The sequence below is a fragment of the Prunus dulcis genome, chromosome 5 (genome assembly GCF_902201215.1).
Source record: "Prunus dulcis chromosome 5, ALMONDv2, whole genome shotgun sequence".
Lineage (NCBI taxonomy): Eukaryota > Viridiplantae > Streptophyta > Magnoliopsida > Rosales > Rosaceae > Prunus > Prunus dulcis.
The window spans coordinates 14949771-14966375 of record NC_047654.1 but is presented as its reverse complement, the minus strand read 5'-3'; the positions used below and the strand labels follow the sequence as shown (position 1 = coordinate 14966375).

At 38.9% G+C, this 16605-nt stretch overlaps 5 protein-coding genes across 7 annotated transcripts; all 5 read right to left on the bottom strand.

Moving 5' to 3' along the window:
• Positions 1-395: 395 nt before the first annotated feature.
• Positions 396-3700, bottom strand: LOC117627218. Of its 2 annotated transcripts, XR_004585748.1 has the most exons (6): positions 3209-3700; positions 3003-3136; positions 2514-2661; positions 2304-2410; positions 2072-2195; positions 396-829 (listed from the first exon to the last, which is right to left on the bottom strand). XR_004585748.1 is itself a non-coding variant. In XM_034359185.1 (5 exons), exons 1-5 carry the CDS (start codon positions 3687-3689, stop codon positions 2154-2156), a joined length of 912 nt encoding a protein of 303 aa, XP_034215076.1. In that variant the 5' UTR covers positions 3690-3700; the 3' UTR covers positions 1865-2153. The 2 variants fall into 2 exon arrangements, 1 of the variants encoding a protein (XP_034215076.1); XM_034359185.1 differs by lacking the exon at positions 396-829 and having other exon boundaries at positions 1865-2195.
• A 305-nt stretch (positions 3701-4005) lies between these two features.
• LOC117627217 ((-)-isopiperitenol/(-)-carveol dehydrogenase, mitochondrial-like) lies at positions 4006-5029 on the bottom strand. Its single transcript, XM_034359184.1, has one exon. The coding sequence runs from the start codon at positions 5020-5022 to the stop codon at positions 4240-4242; it is 783 nt and encodes a 260-aa protein (XP_034215075.1). The 5' UTR covers positions 5023-5029; the 3' UTR covers positions 4006-4239.
• Positions 5030-5545: 516 nt separating this feature from the next.
• On the bottom strand, positions 5546-6450 carry LOC117628435 ((-)-isopiperitenol/(-)-carveol dehydrogenase, mitochondrial-like). Its single transcript, XM_034360894.1, has one exon. It carries the CDS (start codon positions 6418-6420, stop codon positions 5548-5550), a length of 873 nt encoding a protein of 290 aa, XP_034216785.1. The 5' UTR covers positions 6421-6450; the 3' UTR covers positions 5546-5547.
• A 545-nt stretch (positions 6451-6995) lies between these two features.
• LOC117627687 (LRR receptor-like serine/threonine-protein kinase FEI 1) lies at positions 6996-11022 on the bottom strand. Of its 2 annotated transcripts, none has more exons than XM_034359888.1 (13): positions 10739-11022; positions 10268-10403; positions 10088-10159; positions 9903-9974; positions 9720-9791; positions 9471-9542; positions 9287-9358; positions 8962-9068; positions 8774-8806; positions 8217-8549; positions 7869-8123; positions 7565-7698; positions 6996-7469 (listed from the first exon to the last, which is right to left on the bottom strand). In XM_034359888.1, the coding sequence occupies exons 1-13, from the start codon at positions 10824-10826 to the stop codon at positions 7245-7247; spliced, it is 1671 nt and encodes a 556-aa protein (XP_034215779.1). In that variant the 5' UTR covers positions 10827-11022; the 3' UTR covers positions 6996-7244. The 2 variants fall into 2 exon arrangements, with proteins under 2 accessions (XP_034215779.1, XP_034215778.1); XM_034359887.1 differs by having other exon boundaries at positions 8633-8806; positions 10739-11021.
• Positions 11023-11831: 809 nt separating this feature from the next.
• Positions 11832-14181, bottom strand: LOC117628791 (ent-kaurenoic acid oxidase-like). The gene is made up of 9 exons (XM_034361313.1): positions 13937-14181; positions 13366-13690; positions 13133-13282; positions 12801-13052; positions 12643-12726; positions 12489-12567; positions 12207-12313; positions 12012-12130; positions 11832-11922 (listed from the first exon to the last, which is right to left on the bottom strand). Exons 1-9 carry the CDS (start codon positions 14179-14181, stop codon positions 11832-11834), a joined length of 1452 nt encoding a protein of 483 aa, XP_034217204.1.
• Positions 14182-16605: the final 2424 nt, after the last annotated feature.

Genomic DNA, 16605 nt, shown 5'->3' with positions numbered 1-16605 from the left:
AATTATATATAAAATTGCATATCAATGATATCACACTCATATTTTTCTTTTTGCTAGTTGTTTTATACACGCAAAAAATTGTGTACCCAACACTATTCTTATAGAAAATTATGTTCAACTCATCACCTAACCCCATATAAAGAATTATAAGGAAGTAGTATAATATGCTCTTACTTATATAAATGAGCTTCGAAAATGGACGTTAACAATTTTGCAAAAGAGATCGAAGTTCATTCGATTTTATTTGTTCAAGTTTTAATTGTGAATTAAAGTTCCTGTAATTGAATTAAAGAATTTTGATTTTCACATTATGTCTTGACTTAAACTCGTAACATATTCGAAACTGAAGATCATAAAATTGACAATTTGACATGTAATTTTATCGTCCACTTTACAAGTTAACTTATGGGACAATAAGTCTAACCACATCCACTTCCCATTTAAACAAAAGTCTACTTAGGCATGGAGAAGATTTTTATTTCTTAATCCCCATGTCTTTACGGTACATAAAGTTGCCATACATCTCATAACAAGTGTCCCCCTTGTTCTCGAATCACGAGGCACTTTTGGAGATGTCCTACCGACCATCTAAAACCCATGTCCCTGGGGTTTCGCCGCGTGTACGGCTGCGATGGCTGGATCGCGTCTCCTTTCCTGAATCGTCGAAAAGCATCACATCAAGACAGCGTCCACCAGGCAACTCCCCTGGGGAATCTTCCAGCTCCGTTGGGCCACCGCCCGACGTGGACATCATCCCCACACGTGGCACAAGATCCACGGTTCCGATTGAACGATGATCAAGTCAAAACTATGTGGGGCCCACCACCTGCTGTAGTTAAAAATATTTTTATTAGAGCAATTTTTTTTAAATAAAAAGTTTAGATACAGATAAGCATAACATTGGATGGTGTATCAAGTGTGGGCCCGGTGGGGCCCAGAGAGCATGGGGTACCGGGGGAGTGGACGCATCTGTACATGTACCATGTCCCCCCTTCAATCTTATGTCACTCTGGTCCAGTAGCTTTCAGTGGGCCCATTTCGCACGTGCTTATGGGCCTCTGGCCCTTTCATACTATTTTTCTAATTTTTGGGTCCAAGGTCTTGTAATTTTCCTATTTCCCTTTACATCCTTGCTTTTGTTTTTGTTTTTATTTCTCTTTTGGGTGGAGCGCTTTCTTTTTGCATTTTCACAAAAGATGTGAATGTGATTGGCTTTGGCAAATTTGTTGGCCGGACCAAAGAATTGATTTGATTAAGAGCCAGAAAGTTATGAATGCCTTTGATCGATCTTGTTCTTTTTGTTATGCATATTTCGATGATCACTTTCACCAGGTTCCTGTATCTTTTCTTGTTTATTAAACATGTTAAATGCTAAACGAAGTTATTAGTAAGTGCTTATAACTCATATAGTTAAGAGCGTTTATCATTTGCTTGAGGTCATGTGTTTGAAACTTTGAATTCTCATTCTTAACATCGCTTGTATATCAAAAATACTACGTGGGAGTTCACCTTTTATCATATTAGTGCTTTATCTTCATCTCTTTAGTTTAATTTTAAAAATATGTTATTTGCACTTCAAAACGAGTCTTTTACAATTTTTATTTGTGTGGGTGCATTGAAGAGTGTGAGAATCTTATTTTAGAATGTAAATAGCATTTCTCTTATCTTGATGTCATATTGCACTAACCTTATACGAATAATTTTAATGAACACACCAATTTTGAACCTATGTTATGTATGAGGATTCGTTGGAAGCTGTTAGGCCTTGTATATTAGATGATAGCTTTCGTGGTTTGGGCTGTGCATATATGAAGTTATAATCTTTGATCAACATCACATGGAGACGTAGAGATATTTTATCACATCAATTTAAGAATCTGGAACCATCACTGCAATTGGGATTAGGACCACAATCGAAAAGTCCATGGGAGAACAATTTTAGACCACATTTTCTTACAACGAAACTAAACCGAATTCGTGTGCAACAAAGGTCCTTCACACTAATTTTCAAGTGTCTCAACCAAAGATTCAAGCTTTCCATTTTGTATATTTATAATGTTGGAGCACTTACCTGCCATTTGATGAACTACGGATTTATGTATATGTCCAAGTATGTGACTGAGAGCAAAGCATGTGTTTGTTGCCAGATATGATCAAAATTTGAAGTTTTCCTGCAAGTATAACACCATCTCTTGCTGCAAAATTTGAGACAGAGAGTGAGAGAACAAATATATCTCTGTCACCTAAGCTAGAAAACTGTGACATGATTTTGGTACTTGGTCGTAATTGATATACGAACTTACAATCAAGCAGAGAAGAAGGCATCCAGCGGCACCCGGGAACAAAGCATACCAAAAATTCAAGTGATGAAGCTTAGCTCCATCAATGAACAGTATTGGTAAGCTTGCAGCTGCCAATAGAACACATGATAAGTTGCCTTACTTAATAACAGAGGAAAAAGAAGTAAGAGCATGAGCAATGAGACGTTATGCAGAAAAGCTATTAGTTTTTACCAGGGGGATGTGGGGAGCGTGTGTAAGTCATGAAAGCAATGGATGCAGCTAGGGCAAAGCTCCTAGCAAGCCATCCTGGCCCAAATATGGAAAATGCCAGCACGCCAATTGCTGCACAGCCAATTTGTGCCAAGAACATATTGTACTTCTGTACAACCACAATTGAAAAAAAACAAAACAAAAAAAGTCTAAGAAATTAAATGTGATTGAATTGTAAACCCAATTGAAAGTTAGGTTAAAATTAGGCCCAATAAGACATTTCATGAAGGCTGGACTTTACTAGGTCTCATTAATTTCTCATCATTTTAGGTCCATATTAAGAGTTGTCTCTATGTACACGTGTCTGTCTGTCTGTCAGATATGGCTCAAAGAAGTAACAAAAGCAACTTATGGCTTATAAAATAACAAAAAGCACTTATGGGATGGCCTAGATTCATGTAAAATATGAGGCGCACAGGGAGCAAGAGATTGAAGAGAAGCAGAACATACCCTAGCAGCTGGGGAGGAGGGAGTGGCAAAGAGGACAGCACAAACAGCCCCTAAAGGTGCAATTGTCATTGAAACTCCTTTTGGTGCTAGAATCTGATCCACCCTTCCCAATATTGCCATTGCTGCAAAAGCACCTGCTTTTCAAAGAAGTCAAAAACCTAATTCTAACACTTCAAGAATTCTAAACAAACATTAACTCTAATTACCTGCAGAAGGCCAAACAATGTCACTGAGAGAAGGAGAAGCAGAACCCTTCTCAGGATTCCAGCTCTCCCAAGGTGGAGCAGCCAAATTGCTTGAGGCTACAATCCCATGCTTCTGAATTCTTCTTTTTATGCTCGCTGTGCTTCTAGTGCTGCCATGTTCAAAACCAAGAGACCTCTGTAACACAATTGAAGAAGAAAAGGGGTGCAAAGATGCAGAGAATGCTGGAGTTTTAGAAGCTCTGTGGGGATGAAGATGGCGATGATAGCTGGAGCTCCTCATCAGCTGCATGCCCATTTCTCGGATTTGATCTCTCTTTCTCTTCCAAATTGGTTCAGATGGATATGAAGATGATCTCTTAGAAAGAAGGAAACAGAAAGTGTCGGACACAGAGAGGTCTATCTGACCGTTGGGAGTGACAAACCAGATTTTCAATACGATGGTCTTTTGGTGGTCTCGAAAGGTCATGGGATGTTGGGGCATCTTACCACACAACTTGATATCTACAAACTTATGTTGCATGTTGCATCTGGTAATTTCACTTTTGGTCACACGAATTACATTTTTGGTCACATGTTGCACATCTAGTAATACAAAAAATAGTCTAACTTGTACTACTTGACGAGGAAGGAGATCTAACTCAAGTTCAAAGAGACGCAAAAATTAATTTAGTCAACTGACCTAACTTATATATATTGGGCTACGAAATATAGATGTTTCTAATAAACAAAGTATAGAGTCGGTAATTATTTCTATTATAAAAAATAATAAAAATGTATATAATTATAAATACCCAACATGGAAGATGCAAGAATTAATTAATCACATTTTTAAAATTGAAACCCTCCAAAGCCAAAAGGGCAACAACAACGACAACTTGATCAAGTTTTGTGAACACCAATAAACTAATCATATGTTTACCCAGTTGGAGGATATTAATAATGAAGCAAATCAGAAAGGACAAAAAATCCATTATTTTGTTAATCTTGGGCCTGAAAACCCACATAGATTGGGCCAATCATGAAGAGCCACCTCATTGGCGAAAAAAGCCACCATCCACGACCAAGTCATGCCCAGTCACAAACTCCGACTCACCGGAAGCAAGATATAGCACAGCATCCGCCACGTGTCCCGCTTTCAGCACAATCCCTTTCAAGCGTGCGAACTTCTCATACTCCTTCTCAACTTCCTCCACTCCCTTCCCAGCCGCGCGGCACGTCAACGGCGTCGCCAACGCAGTCGGCGACACGCAATTAACCCTAATCCCGTCCACCCCGAGCTGCACGCTTGCTGACCGGACCAACCCGAGCACCGCGTGCTTCGACATGCAGTAGTCGGTGCGAATCGCCATGCCGTGGTTAGCAGCCACGCTCGCCGTGCACACAATGCTTCCTTTCACGCGCCTCTCTAGCATAACACGCGCTGCATGTTTGACACACAAGGCCATGCCACGCACGTTCACGTCGAACAAACGGTCGAAGGCTGAAAAGTCAAGGTCAAGAACAGTCTGATCGGGGCTACTCAAAATCCCAGCGTTGCTAAACATGATGTCCAAGTGCCCATATTTGTGCACCGTTTGTTCCACCATGGTCTTCACTTGATCTTCATCGGACACATCACAGTGCACGTAGGTACATCGATGTGTGCCGATGGATTCGGCTACCTGACGGCCCAATTCATCTTGGATGTCAGCGATCACCACCACGGCCGCGCCATGATTGGCGAAGAGGCGGGCGGTGGCCTCGCCGATGCCGCTTGCGCCGCCGGTTATGATGGCTATTTTGCCTTGCAATTTGTTATCCCTCAATGTGCTCATTTTAACGACTGAGCGTAGCTAAGTAGCAGCTACCCTTCTTCCAATTGAAGTATAAATATACGGATGATATTTTGGGTCCCATTTCTTTTGTCATGCATGCAAGTTGCAACCACAAGTCCACAGCCTTTTGTTTCTTTAATGGGATACAAAATCACAAAGTAAGTTTTAAAAAGCATGTAATTACATGCAAATTAGGCATGATTTCAGTGCTTTTGTGTCCTTGTGATGAGTTTGAATTTCCAACATTTAAAAAATTGGAATTATTTAGACTGGGGTCCATTGGGAGTTGGGTCTCATCCCATTTCTTGTGTAATGCAAACCAAAAATCTCTAACTTCCTGTATTTTAATGGCATACAACAAAATCATGTAGTAAAAACTTCCAAGAGCTTGTTTGAATCAATCAACTCAACAGAGAAACTAATACTATGAAGACAACTTCATCATAATTGAATTTTTTTTTTTTTTTTTTTCTGAGATAAGATAATTTGATACTATCATACAACACTTATTATGTATCTCTATCTCTAGGTCTTAAACCCACCATCCACTACCAAATTATGGCCAGTCACAAATTCAGCCTCGTCCGAAGCCAAGAACACCACGCAGTCCGCCACACTCTCCACCGACATCATCTTCCCCGCCACCGGCGCTTTCAACCCCATTTGCGACTCCAACATCTTCTCCAACTCCTCCGCCTCCACCTTAAATAGCGTGCAAAGCAGCGGCGTCGCCACCGGTCCCGGGGACACGCTGTTGACTCGTACCCCGTGCGCTCCAAGCTGCACGCTCGCCGACCTCACCAGTCCCAACACCGCGTGCTTCGACATGGTGTAGTCCGTGAATATAGACCCCCCCATGCTCGCCGAAATGCTCGCCGTGCACACGATGCTCCCCCTCACGCGCCCCTCCACCATCGCCCTGGCGGCGTGCTTCACACACGCCGCCATCCCACGTACATTGACCGCCATGAGCTTGTCGTACGAGGCCAGGTCGAAGTCCAGAACAGTCTGCTGGGAGGCGCTGCCGATCCCCGCGTTGCTGAACATGATGTCGAGGCGGCCGTAGATCCTGACCGTCGATTCCACCAAGCCCCTGACTTGCTCCTCGTCAGTCACGTCGCAGTGGATGTACGTGGAGCGGTCGGGGCCGCCGATCGAAGCAGCGACGTTTTGGCCTTTGTCGTCCTGGACGTCGGCAATCACCACGGCTCGTGCGCCGTGCAAGGCGAATTTGCGAGCTGTGGCTTCGCCGATGCCGCTGGCGCCGCCGGTGACGATTGCCACCTTGCCTTGAAGCTTCTTGTGGGTAACTTGTGCGACGGCGTTGAGTGTGGGGTCCTCCATTTTCGTTGAGAAAGTTGTAATTGCAGCAGATGACATGCAAAGTAAACAAAACATACACTAGAACAAAGCTCTCAGTGTCCAGTGACAAACACTGATAAATAATACATAGCTTTCTTCTTTTTTAAAGTGAAAGTTGGCAATATTAATATTAGTTTGTTAATATTTTTTTAGGTGTTATTATGAAAATGCATAGTTTACCAAATTAACTTGTGAAGATCAAGACATCCTAACCACCTTCTTGTCTTCATTCTTCACCATGTGGTCAACTTAGTAGTACTTCCTTTAAGTTGTAAGAAATTATAGAGTGATACCGTTGACCACGTTGTGATAAAGTACTTACAACTCTATAATTTCTCCTGTGCTTCTGTCTTTTAGCTGAATGCATATGGTCTGTGCATGTATGTTTGCTTTGCTTTTCGTGTGTCATTCTTTATTCTTTATGTTATTCTGCTCTCTATGGTTGTCTTGTCGTTTGCCTAGCCTATTGGGCCCTGGTTTTTCTGCAGTTGGTTTTGTTCGTTTGGTGCTATGGAGGCCGAAGCGCAGATCCTTGTTGGGCTTTTTTTAATCAAAGCATCCAACAACCAAAAACAAATAAATAATTGAAAATTAAAAGAAAACCATGTAAATCAGCAGGTGAGCAAACATACTCTAGATCATTGCCAAGCTTCTAGCTCTTTGCATAGTTGGTTTTCGCTTACATGTGCATGAAAAATGAAGAAAATTAACCATGCAGAGATACATATTATATAATTTACATGCCCCCTAGAGAGGGGCTAAGACAACACAATTATAGAGAAAATGAATAAGCAAGGTGATCTGAATGGGCTTGTAGAAACCCTGTTTGCAGTCACTAGGCCTTTGCCTTTTGCCATTAATCAACAGTGATCAGAATGGGACTCATAGAAATCACTTGGGCAAGGCGACATGACCTCTTGCTCTAGCAGCTGCAATACCTGGTTCATTGATGGTCGATCATCCGGGTTTGCATCTGTACACCTTGCCGCTATTTCAAGAATTGCTTCCACAGTTTCAGAATCTGCATCTGTGCACCTTTTATCAACTAAATCATGCAATCGGTTTTCTCTCAATAGGGTGTTCATCTGCAAATTAATGAAGATCAATATCCGGAATATTATCATGGTCATCTTACAAGAAATGAATGCGCCTGTCTGAAAATAATTGTGAATGATCTTACCCAGCCAACAACATTTAAGCCCCGTTTTACAAATGTCGGATCGGTAGGTCTCTTTCCAGTCACAAGCTCTAGCAAAAGAACTCCAAAGCTATATACATCTGACTTCTGTGTGGCTCTCCCACTTTGCAAATACTCTGCAATGAACAAAAACAAAGTCATAAACATCTCTGATAATTGCATCAAGTGGTATTTGGGCATGAGTATTCATTCAGCACTCAATAACCATAATCTGGCTCTACCACATACTTTACAGCCAAAAAAGGGTTACAAAAATGCATAGCATATTATATGACAAGACACAGACCTGGAGCCAGATAGCCAAAAGTGCCAGCCACCACCGTTGTGACATGGGCATCTTCATCAACCAAAAGCTTTGCAAGACCAAAGTCAGACACTCGGGGCTCCAAGTTTTCATCTAGAAGAATGTTGCTGGATTTTATGTCACGATGTACTATCTTCGGAGAGCAATCATGGTGCAGGTATGCTATCCCTCTGGCAGAACCCAGAGCTATTCTTAAACGAGCATTCCAGTTCAAAGGTCGCTCTTCCAGCCCTTGTTCTGAAGGAGATAAATGCATTCAAATGAGCATTCAATTCAAGTCTCGCCCAAAAAAGCACTCAGTTTTAGTACATTCTGACAGGTGGTACTTACCATGCAAGAAACCATCTAAACTTCCCATAGCTAGATAATCATATATAAGAAGCTTTGAAGTCGGAAGCCTGCAGTAGCCTCGCAGGTTAACTAGATTTATGTGCTTAATACTGCCCAAGATCTCTAACTCCCTCTCAAAAACTTGATCACATCCTTCCCGACTTCTATCAATTCTTTTAACTGCAAATGTTCCACAATCATTCATGACCATTCGGTATACCGTGCCAAATCCTCCTGATCCTACAACATCCTCTTCATCAAGTGACTCTAGCTTTTCAATGATTTCACATGAGGGGTAAGGCATATCTCCATGGAAAGTGATGAGTTTTGTGTCTGTCGAAAGTTCAAAATTTATCAGCAACCTTCACAAAATTTAGATTAGAAAGTGTCAAAAGTTCACATAGCATCCAGCTTACTTGCTTCTTGAGTTACTTGTTTTTTGACCTCTGTATACTTCTTAGCCACTCTTTCCTTTTTCGATAGTAACCGAACCCAAAGGAAAGTAAGGAGAATGAAAAGTGCAAAGCCCATGGCGGACATTGCACCAATAAGCATACCTTTGATGTAATGAGAAGATCGTTTAGTAGGCACTGCAACATTCACCATGAAAGAATTAGCATAAGCACGTTACTACTTGCTACATATGAGCTTGGTTCAAAGTGATTGACAAAATTACAGAACATCTTTACTTTGAAAGTTTGTCATTCAACTATAAAAACTGATAAAAAGGGTTCGAAAAACTTGCCTGCTGCTTCATCACTTTCAGCATGTGGTAGCACTGCAGGGAATCCCAGTGAGGTGTGGCAGGGCTTGTGCACTTGTTGGCCACAAAGATCTAGGTTGCCAATAAACCTACGCAATTCAAGGAAATTTCAGAACATGATCAAGGGGGATGAACAATTAAACATTCTGCACCAAATGCTTCACTAAATGAGCAATTGGCTGACAAACGCATGCCTATATCTTACTTAAAAGCACAGAACTATAACCAACATGTACATCTGTAAAACACGAGCATATGCAACACAAGTTTATTGAATGACAGATTGGATGAGGGTATGAGTACTTACGACTTGTTCCCAAAAGTGCTTAGAACTCCAAAATCTGGGATTTCCCCGGAGAAGAAGTTAGTGGACAAGTTCCTAAGACATATAGAAGCAATTATGTTATTTGAAACACCATCCAATTGGAGAATTGTGGCATAACTAATACTATTAAAATGCCAATGGGTAGTTAATTATAATAGGGGCTTACAGAGAGTGCAATTGTGCGAGGCGTCCAATAGATGAAGGTATGGCACCCTTTAATAAATTGCTCGATAAATCCCTACAATTTCATTTCAAAGTTCATCAAACAGGAGTAAAAAGCCTTAATAAGTTAGTTAACTCTTAAGTGCTATGGTGCAAATATAATAACCAACTTCCCAATACAAGCGGTTGATAATTAAGCATGCAACAAAGACTCAGTAAACCAAAAAGGATAAGACAAAGACGAAAGTCTTACAGTATTGTGAGATGAGAAAGGTTTCCAATAGCTGATGGTATACCTCCTTGGAGATAATTAGCCCTCAAGTACCTAACAGGTAGAAGAAAAGGGGAACGCAATGCTCAATTCTAGTGACATATAATATAAATAGATGGGAACTCAAAGGAGATAAAGAAAAGAGAAGGAAACGTTTCCACTTACAGAGCCCTAAGCTCAGGACAATTGGTAATTTCATTAGGAATGGATCCATGTAAGCTGTTCTGGTGAAGTGCCCTGGTTCACATTGAAAAAGAATAATAGAAGAAAATCAAAATGGGAGAACATCTCAGCTGGTTTATCAGAAATTGGGGCTATGTAAAAGGTGGTTATCCAGTATTTGAACTCACAGTCTTTGTAATCTACTGAGTTTGCCAATGCTGGGAGATATAGTCCCTCCTAGTTGCATATAAGGTAGGTTTCTGCAAAACCCAATACAAAATATATGAAAGCAGTTTCAAGTATAAGTAGATTAAATAATTTTTTTATTAAAAAAAAAACTGTTGAACTGAAATATGGGTTTGCCGTACATAGAGCTGACTCTCAAGTCCTGAGGATGGCAAGAAATACCAGTCCATTTACATGGTGAATCATCAGAAGGTTGCCAGTCACTGAGCATGTTCTTACTGTCATTCAAAGTGCTTTTGATTTCCAGCAATGTGAAGCCTGGAGCAAAAATATTAAAAAAAACAAGATTAATATATGGACCCCAAATAAGATACTTGAGAAAATGCAGAAGAAGGAATGTAAACCCAATAAAGATTTGATTTTTATATGTTTTCCACTAATGACCAAAGAAAATCAGAATCCCCAGCTCAACAAAATTTAACTAATTGACTACTAAAACAAATTGCCATCATGAACAAAGAAAAGATGAAAACTTTAACCCAATGCCTCCACTCCACAGCAACAAATAGTTCAGAAAATCCAAAAAAAAAAAAAAAAAAAAAAGAGACCTTGGAACAGAAAAGCCCAAAAAAGAAAGTAGAAGGTTTGCTTACCATCTTGGCTGAGAGCAAGAGAGCAATGGGAGTAGATGATTGCCACTGAAATCACAGAAAAAACCCAAACCAAAATACCCTTCTTCATTTTCTTTGAAATGGGCTATTCCTGAGCTCAGCCACTTCACTGCACAGTGCACTCAAATGTTCAACCTTTGAGAGAGAGAGAGAGAGTAGTGGAAGTGCAAAACTATGATGGCAACAGTGGGTAGAGTGAGTTGCAAGCTGTGGTGAAAGTGGGGACTTCCATCATGAGTAAACTAATAATATTTTGAAGCACGAAGAGAGAGAGAGATTGCTTTTTCCTATAAATTATGAGCAGAGAGAAAGACAGGCTTTTGAAAATGAGTATAGAAAATTGTGCAGAAACAAGTGGCCGTTGTCAACAATTTCAAAATTTTGACTCGTACGTTTACCGCCTGGTTTGCAAATTGACAACAACTCGCTACAAATGGTAGACACGTTTCAACTGTGATCTTCCACACCAATAGAATGCATCTTCACTTCATTTTTTAGAACCAACAAAAAGTTTATGAAACTTTTATTTGGTTCTTCCGAGTCTCTCTAAAATGTCAACTTTTCCATAAGTATAATTATTTTCATTCATTCATGTGAAAAAACTACAATTAAGAATAAATTGGCATGTTTTAAAAGATTAAGCGAACTGATAACCAAATTGAAAGTAGAGGACCCAAATTGACTTTCACTGTAAAATATTTTAGGCTTCACTTGAGTAAATGAGTTGCTGCAATTTAGAATATGTGGTCACTCTGCTCACTGTCACATGTCCACGAAATAAGAAGACTTTTATGAAAGAGAGATACTCAATATTGATAATAGCAAGTTAAAGATTTAAGGTTTAAAATTACATCAATAAAAAAAGATTAAAAAATAAATAATAAAGGAGTTAAGAATTCAACTTCATCAAAATACTATTTATGGCTACCTAAATACATACATGTGAGTCTGTGACAAGATTCATAGCTTAAAGTAAAAGGGGTTTCATTATTATTTTTTCCCTTTTTCTTTTGGTTTGCTTTTTGTCATGGGAAAGGAGGGACGACAAGGTAGCATTATGAGAAAAAAAGAACTCCTAAAGTTTGTTAAAGGTGATATCAACCCCATCAATTGGTGTTGGATGTGGAAGATAAACCATCTCTGCTTCTGGGTTGAGTAGTTCCCACCTGAAAATTTCAATTACAATAAAATTCATCATTATTATTGTCTCCAAATTTTAAACCATATGCATTATTGAAAAATAAAGTTTCTTTACTTGTATCCTGTGCACAAATGATGTAACAAGATTGCAAGTTGCATCCTAACAAGCATGTTGCCTGCGCATATTCTTGGTCCACCACCAAAAACTTGGTATGTTCCAGGCCTAGCTGGCTCCTGAGGGATTGAATTAATAAGTAAATTAAATTATCTCGAATTAATACATTATGGCATCCAAGGATGAGGGGCTTACATTCCATCTATCTGGGTTGAAACACATAGGATCATCAAAGTTCTCTGGATTTGTGTGGCTATATCGAAGCCAAAGAATCACTTTCCAACCCTTAGGTATTATATAACCTGAAAAGATTTACGATCTTTTGATTAAGTAACTAGTATTATATATAGGATCCTTCAAATATGCTTATTTGAGGAACACCTTTGTAGGGCTTACTCCGTATTGTATTTAACTAATCCAAACCGTCTATTTTATAGATACTCATTTAAATATCATATCTACAAAAAATGATAGTACCTTTATACTCAACTTCCTTGACAGCCGATCGGAAATTAAAAGCTGAAATGTTTGCCATTCTTATTGTTTCTTCCACCACCTGTATGTATTCAGATTAAGTTCCCATGAACAATTTATATTGCTATCTATATATATCTAGAAAATGTATATATACCTTGTTTGTGTACTTCATTTTTGAAACATCTTCACTTGTAATAAACTCTCCTTTCTTGTTCTGACTTATAGCCATATTCTCCTCCTGTAAAACCACTTGAGAATCTCAAGATCACGAGATTAATTACTTAATTAAGAATATGGGATGGTGTCATATACCAGAAGCGTTATCAGGACATTAGGGTACTTGGCAAGATAATATATAGCCCACATTGATGCAAGGGAAGTAGATGCATATCCTGCAACAACAAGGCTCACAATGTTGTCCAGCACCTCTTGGTCACATAATTTGTTACCCTCATCATCTGTAATCTGCATAAGCCCATCCATTAGGTCATTTGTCACCACTTCTTTCTGGGTTTTTTTCTTCTCAAGCTCCACCCTGAAAATATCCTCAAGCTTCTTCCTACACTGCAGATTCATCCAAATTTTTATAGACCAATAGAATATTAGTTACGTTTTATGGTGAATAGTATGTTAAGATTACAAACCTGATGAGCATGGTGAAAGGCAGATCCAGGAATGTTGAATGGTTGAGCTCTAATTCCTTTGACCAATCCATCAAACAAGTTGTCAATGGTATCAAGGAGAGGTCCTGGTTCCAAACTTACGAATAATTGTCCAATATTTTCAAATGTTACCTGAGATTATATATCACACATAAGCATCATATATTTTTTTATATAAAATACATATGGTTGTACGCATGTTTTGATGAATTTACCTTCTTTGTCTCGTCATGTGCTTTGATTCTGCCCTTCTGAGCCCATGACTCAAGAGCAGCTATGATGCGAGGTTGCACCATTTGGGCAATGCGTCGAAGAGCATCTGGCTGATTAATGACATTTGTGACATAACTTCTAAGCCTTGCATGGGACTTTCCATGGACAGCCACCAAGGAAGTATGACCCACGAGATCAACACTAGGCCAATTTAGGATGAAGGTATCGTCGGATTGAAAGACAAATTTGTTGACTGCTGGGAAGCATGCTATGATGGACGGTGATCCGAAGAGGTAGGTTCTATACATTCCTACTCCATCTCCATACCTAATAATATTTTACCAAAATAGGTCATATATTGATCCATTTGATAACAAATGAATGAGCAATATTATATATATGTCATATTTATGGGACGAGAGATAATTCTTTTGATGTTACAAGCGTTGTAAGAGAAGATTCTGAAAAACTATAACATTACAATTTCCAAGCTTATGAATAGAAGAATATGCACCCTCCAAACAAAAAATTAATACATGTAAACTTAGAATAATGCAGAGAAATAAAACCTACTTTGCTCGTTTAGCATTGATAAAGTCATCTGGACGACGAAGAACTTTGAAGTACCAAAGGAAAGTAAGGACTTCACCGATAAATGGAAGTCCCATATGACCAGGCGGTAATTTGGCATTAGTGGCCGAACGTCGTAGTTTGAGAGGAAGCACATACCAAAGCTCATTCCACCACCACAAGAGCAACCACAACAAAGGCAAACCTCCCAAAACCAAGGCCACCCACACCCCCAAAGAGATATCCATGCACAAAATATATGCAAAGCCCCCTTCTTGGCTCTTGTCCTAGCGTAGCAACTAATTAGTGTGATCTCACAAGCACACTTGGCTGTATATTTATGGTTGATTCCGAGTTGATTATTCGTGTGACCAGGTAAAGCAAATAGACAAAGCAATAAGCATAAGGAATACCAACCAACCCCCAATGGAATCTACAAACCCTGCTTTGGTCACGCACTTCAAATGGCGTGAAAAATACTCTCCCCTCTTGTGTCCAATCAGATTAAATTGTACATGTCCAATCTTCGCTTAAGAAATTAGTAATATGGATAATCATGTCTTTATTATCTGATTACTAGTTTGATTATTCGTGTGTCCCTACAAATATGCTAAGCAAGGCCTCTTACGGATATGTAGTTTTGGTAGATCCCAAGTTGATTATTCGTCTTAACCATGAATTAGCAAGTAGACAAGGAGACTAACCCCAGTGGAAACCTATAAATTCCTTGCATCGGTCACGCCCTTTAATTATTAGTTGTAGGTGGACTTGTGTGCCAAAGAGGAAGCTGTCACTTGCGATAAATTTTAGAGAGACGAGTTAGCGTCCACTGCTAGCAACACCGATATTGTTCCCAACTTAATCACTTACAAAGCCCAATAAATGTGGAGTTTTATCACAAAAGGCATCGGTGATATTAGTAGTGAAACTATTCATTAAATATTGTAGTTTATTTAGTTAAATTTCCTATGAGACTTATATTGAAAATACCTGTAGGATATCTATATATATATGCCTGGAGAATGTTAAACAAGCTAATTCGAATTTTTTGCAATAAATAATGATCAACCTTTGAAGCAAGATTGATATGAGTTATCAATCCTGAGATGTGCAAAGCTTAAAATAAATGAACACGCAGAGAATTATTTTACGTGGTAAAACCCCACCTCTGGGGAAAATCCACGGGACTCCTCAGTCCAACTCAAATCCACTATAGAACGATGATTACAAGAAGTACACACACACTTATCCTAGACTCATTCTAGATAATGTTTACCGACTTCTTCGTATCTCAACTTCTGTCACGGGATGATCTTCGACACTCCTTATGTTGAACGCAATGCTGGTCACGATTGCTTCAAGCTCGCCGGAGGAAAACCGCCACCACGGTCTTCGTGCCCTCAACCGTATGAGTCACCGATATGCATATGAATGCAATATGAATGATTAAAGTGTTTGATAAATCACCAAGTAAACATGGAACACTTGATGATTTATCTCAAATATATGCACAACAGCTTTTGCTTGAGAATGCTATGCTCAACACCAATCTCAAAAACCCTTCCAAACCTAAGAGATGCACACAATGATTTATACCAAACTTATTCTGCACACCCCACGTGAAGACCCACCACAACTCAATATCTTGCCATGCATTCAAGTTGATAGTCATAGAATCCTATACTGTTTCGTCATATTCTCAATTGCACTCCCATCAATTGTTTATCCAATGAAATAATATATATCAAGATGTAAACACGAAACCAAATAGGATATTAATTAAAACATCCTTTCCAAGTCCAAGATAATGAAAACATAATATTTTTTAATCTAAATCAAAATAGAGTTCAACTAGGAAAGTAATATTAAAAGATAAAATCTAATCCTATTAAAAATAAGATTAAGATAAAAATACTTTGAGTGAAAATAACTCCAATTAGGAATCCTATAATGAATGCATGATTATGTCATGATTTACCTGAACTCAGTTTCTCATATCGATCACGTCATACTTCAAAGATCCAGAATGAATGTGTTGCGCCAAAGCTTCCAGAAAAACAAGTTCACATACTAATTCCAAACCAATGCTAGAGTCTAGGAAATGACAATACAATTTTCATACTAACAATCTCCCCCTTTGGCATTTCCTAGACAAAACACCTATTACAACTCAAAAGAAATTGCATGGGATTCAACAAATGAAATCCTACTCTAAACTCAAGGCTCTTAATCCCTGCACATTATGAAACAACAAAACCAGTGAAGCATGTGGGAGAAGAAATGTAATTCAAGGCAAAATTACAACACTACTCCCCCTTAATTATACAACACAATCTCTCCCCCTTAATTATACAACACAATCTCTCCCCCTTTTTATTATAATTTCACAATAATCTCTCCCCCTTTTTGTCAGGAAATCCAAAGAGCAAGGAAAGAGTACAAGGGAGCATATATAAAGGCAAAAATAAGAGGAAAAAGAAATCAGTTGTGCCACAAGTCTGCAACTGGCAGGATTGATAATGATGCTGCAATCCTCAGGTTCAATTTATCATGTATCCGTCTTAGTAACATGAAGAAAAGCATAACTTCACAATTAAACAAGAAGCATAAAACTACACTATGTTTGAAAACAAAAACAAATTCTTTTTTTTTTTTGGTTAAAAATTTAATAT

Bases quoted from the DNA above. Each gene is read 5' to 3' on its own strand.
- LOC117628435 (XM_034360894.1), bottom strand. From the start codon at position 6,420: ATGTTTTGTTTACTTTGCATGTCATCTGCTGCAATTACAACTTTCTCA.
- LOC117627217 (XM_034359184.1), bottom strand. From the start codon at position 5,022: ATGAGCACATTGAGGGATAACAAATTGCAAGGCAAAATAGCCATCATA.
- LOC117628791 (XM_034361313.1), bottom strand. From the start codon at position 14,181: ATGGATATCTCTTTGGGGGTGTGGGTGGCCTTGGTTTTGGGAGGTTTG. The intron at 13,691-13,936 runs GTAGGTTTTATT...AAATATTATTAG, and splicing joins ATCAATGCTAAACGAGCAAA to GTATGGAGATGGAGTAGGAA. The intron at 12,727-12,800 runs GTATATGACACC...GTGGTTTTACAG, and splicing joins ATGTCCTGATAACGCTTCTG to GAGGAGAATATGGCTATAAG.
- LOC117627687 (XM_034359887.1), bottom strand. From the start codon at position 10,826: ATGAAGAAGGGTATTTTGGTTTGGGTTTTTTCTGTGATTTCAGTGGCA. The intron at 8,124-8,216 runs GTAAGTACCACC...TATCTCCTTCAG, and splicing joins TTTAGATGGTTTCTTGCATG to AACAAGGGCTGGAAGAGCGA. The intron at 7,470-7,564 runs GTAAGATCATTC...ATTAATTTGCAG, and splicing joins GCTTAAATGTTGTTGGCTGG to ATGAACACCCTATTGAGAGA.
- LOC117627218 (XM_034359185.1), bottom strand. From the start codon at position 3,689: ATGCCCCAACATCCCATGACCTTTCGAGACCACCAAAAGACCATCGTA. The intron at 2,662-3,002 runs GTATGTTCTGCT...GTGGTTGTACAG, and splicing joins CCTCCTCCCCAGCTGCTAGG to AAGTACAATATGTTCTTGGC. The intron at 2,196-2,303 runs GTAAGTTCGTAT...CAAATTTTGCAG, and splicing joins GCCTTCTTCTCTGCTTGATT to CAAGAGATGGTGTTATACTT.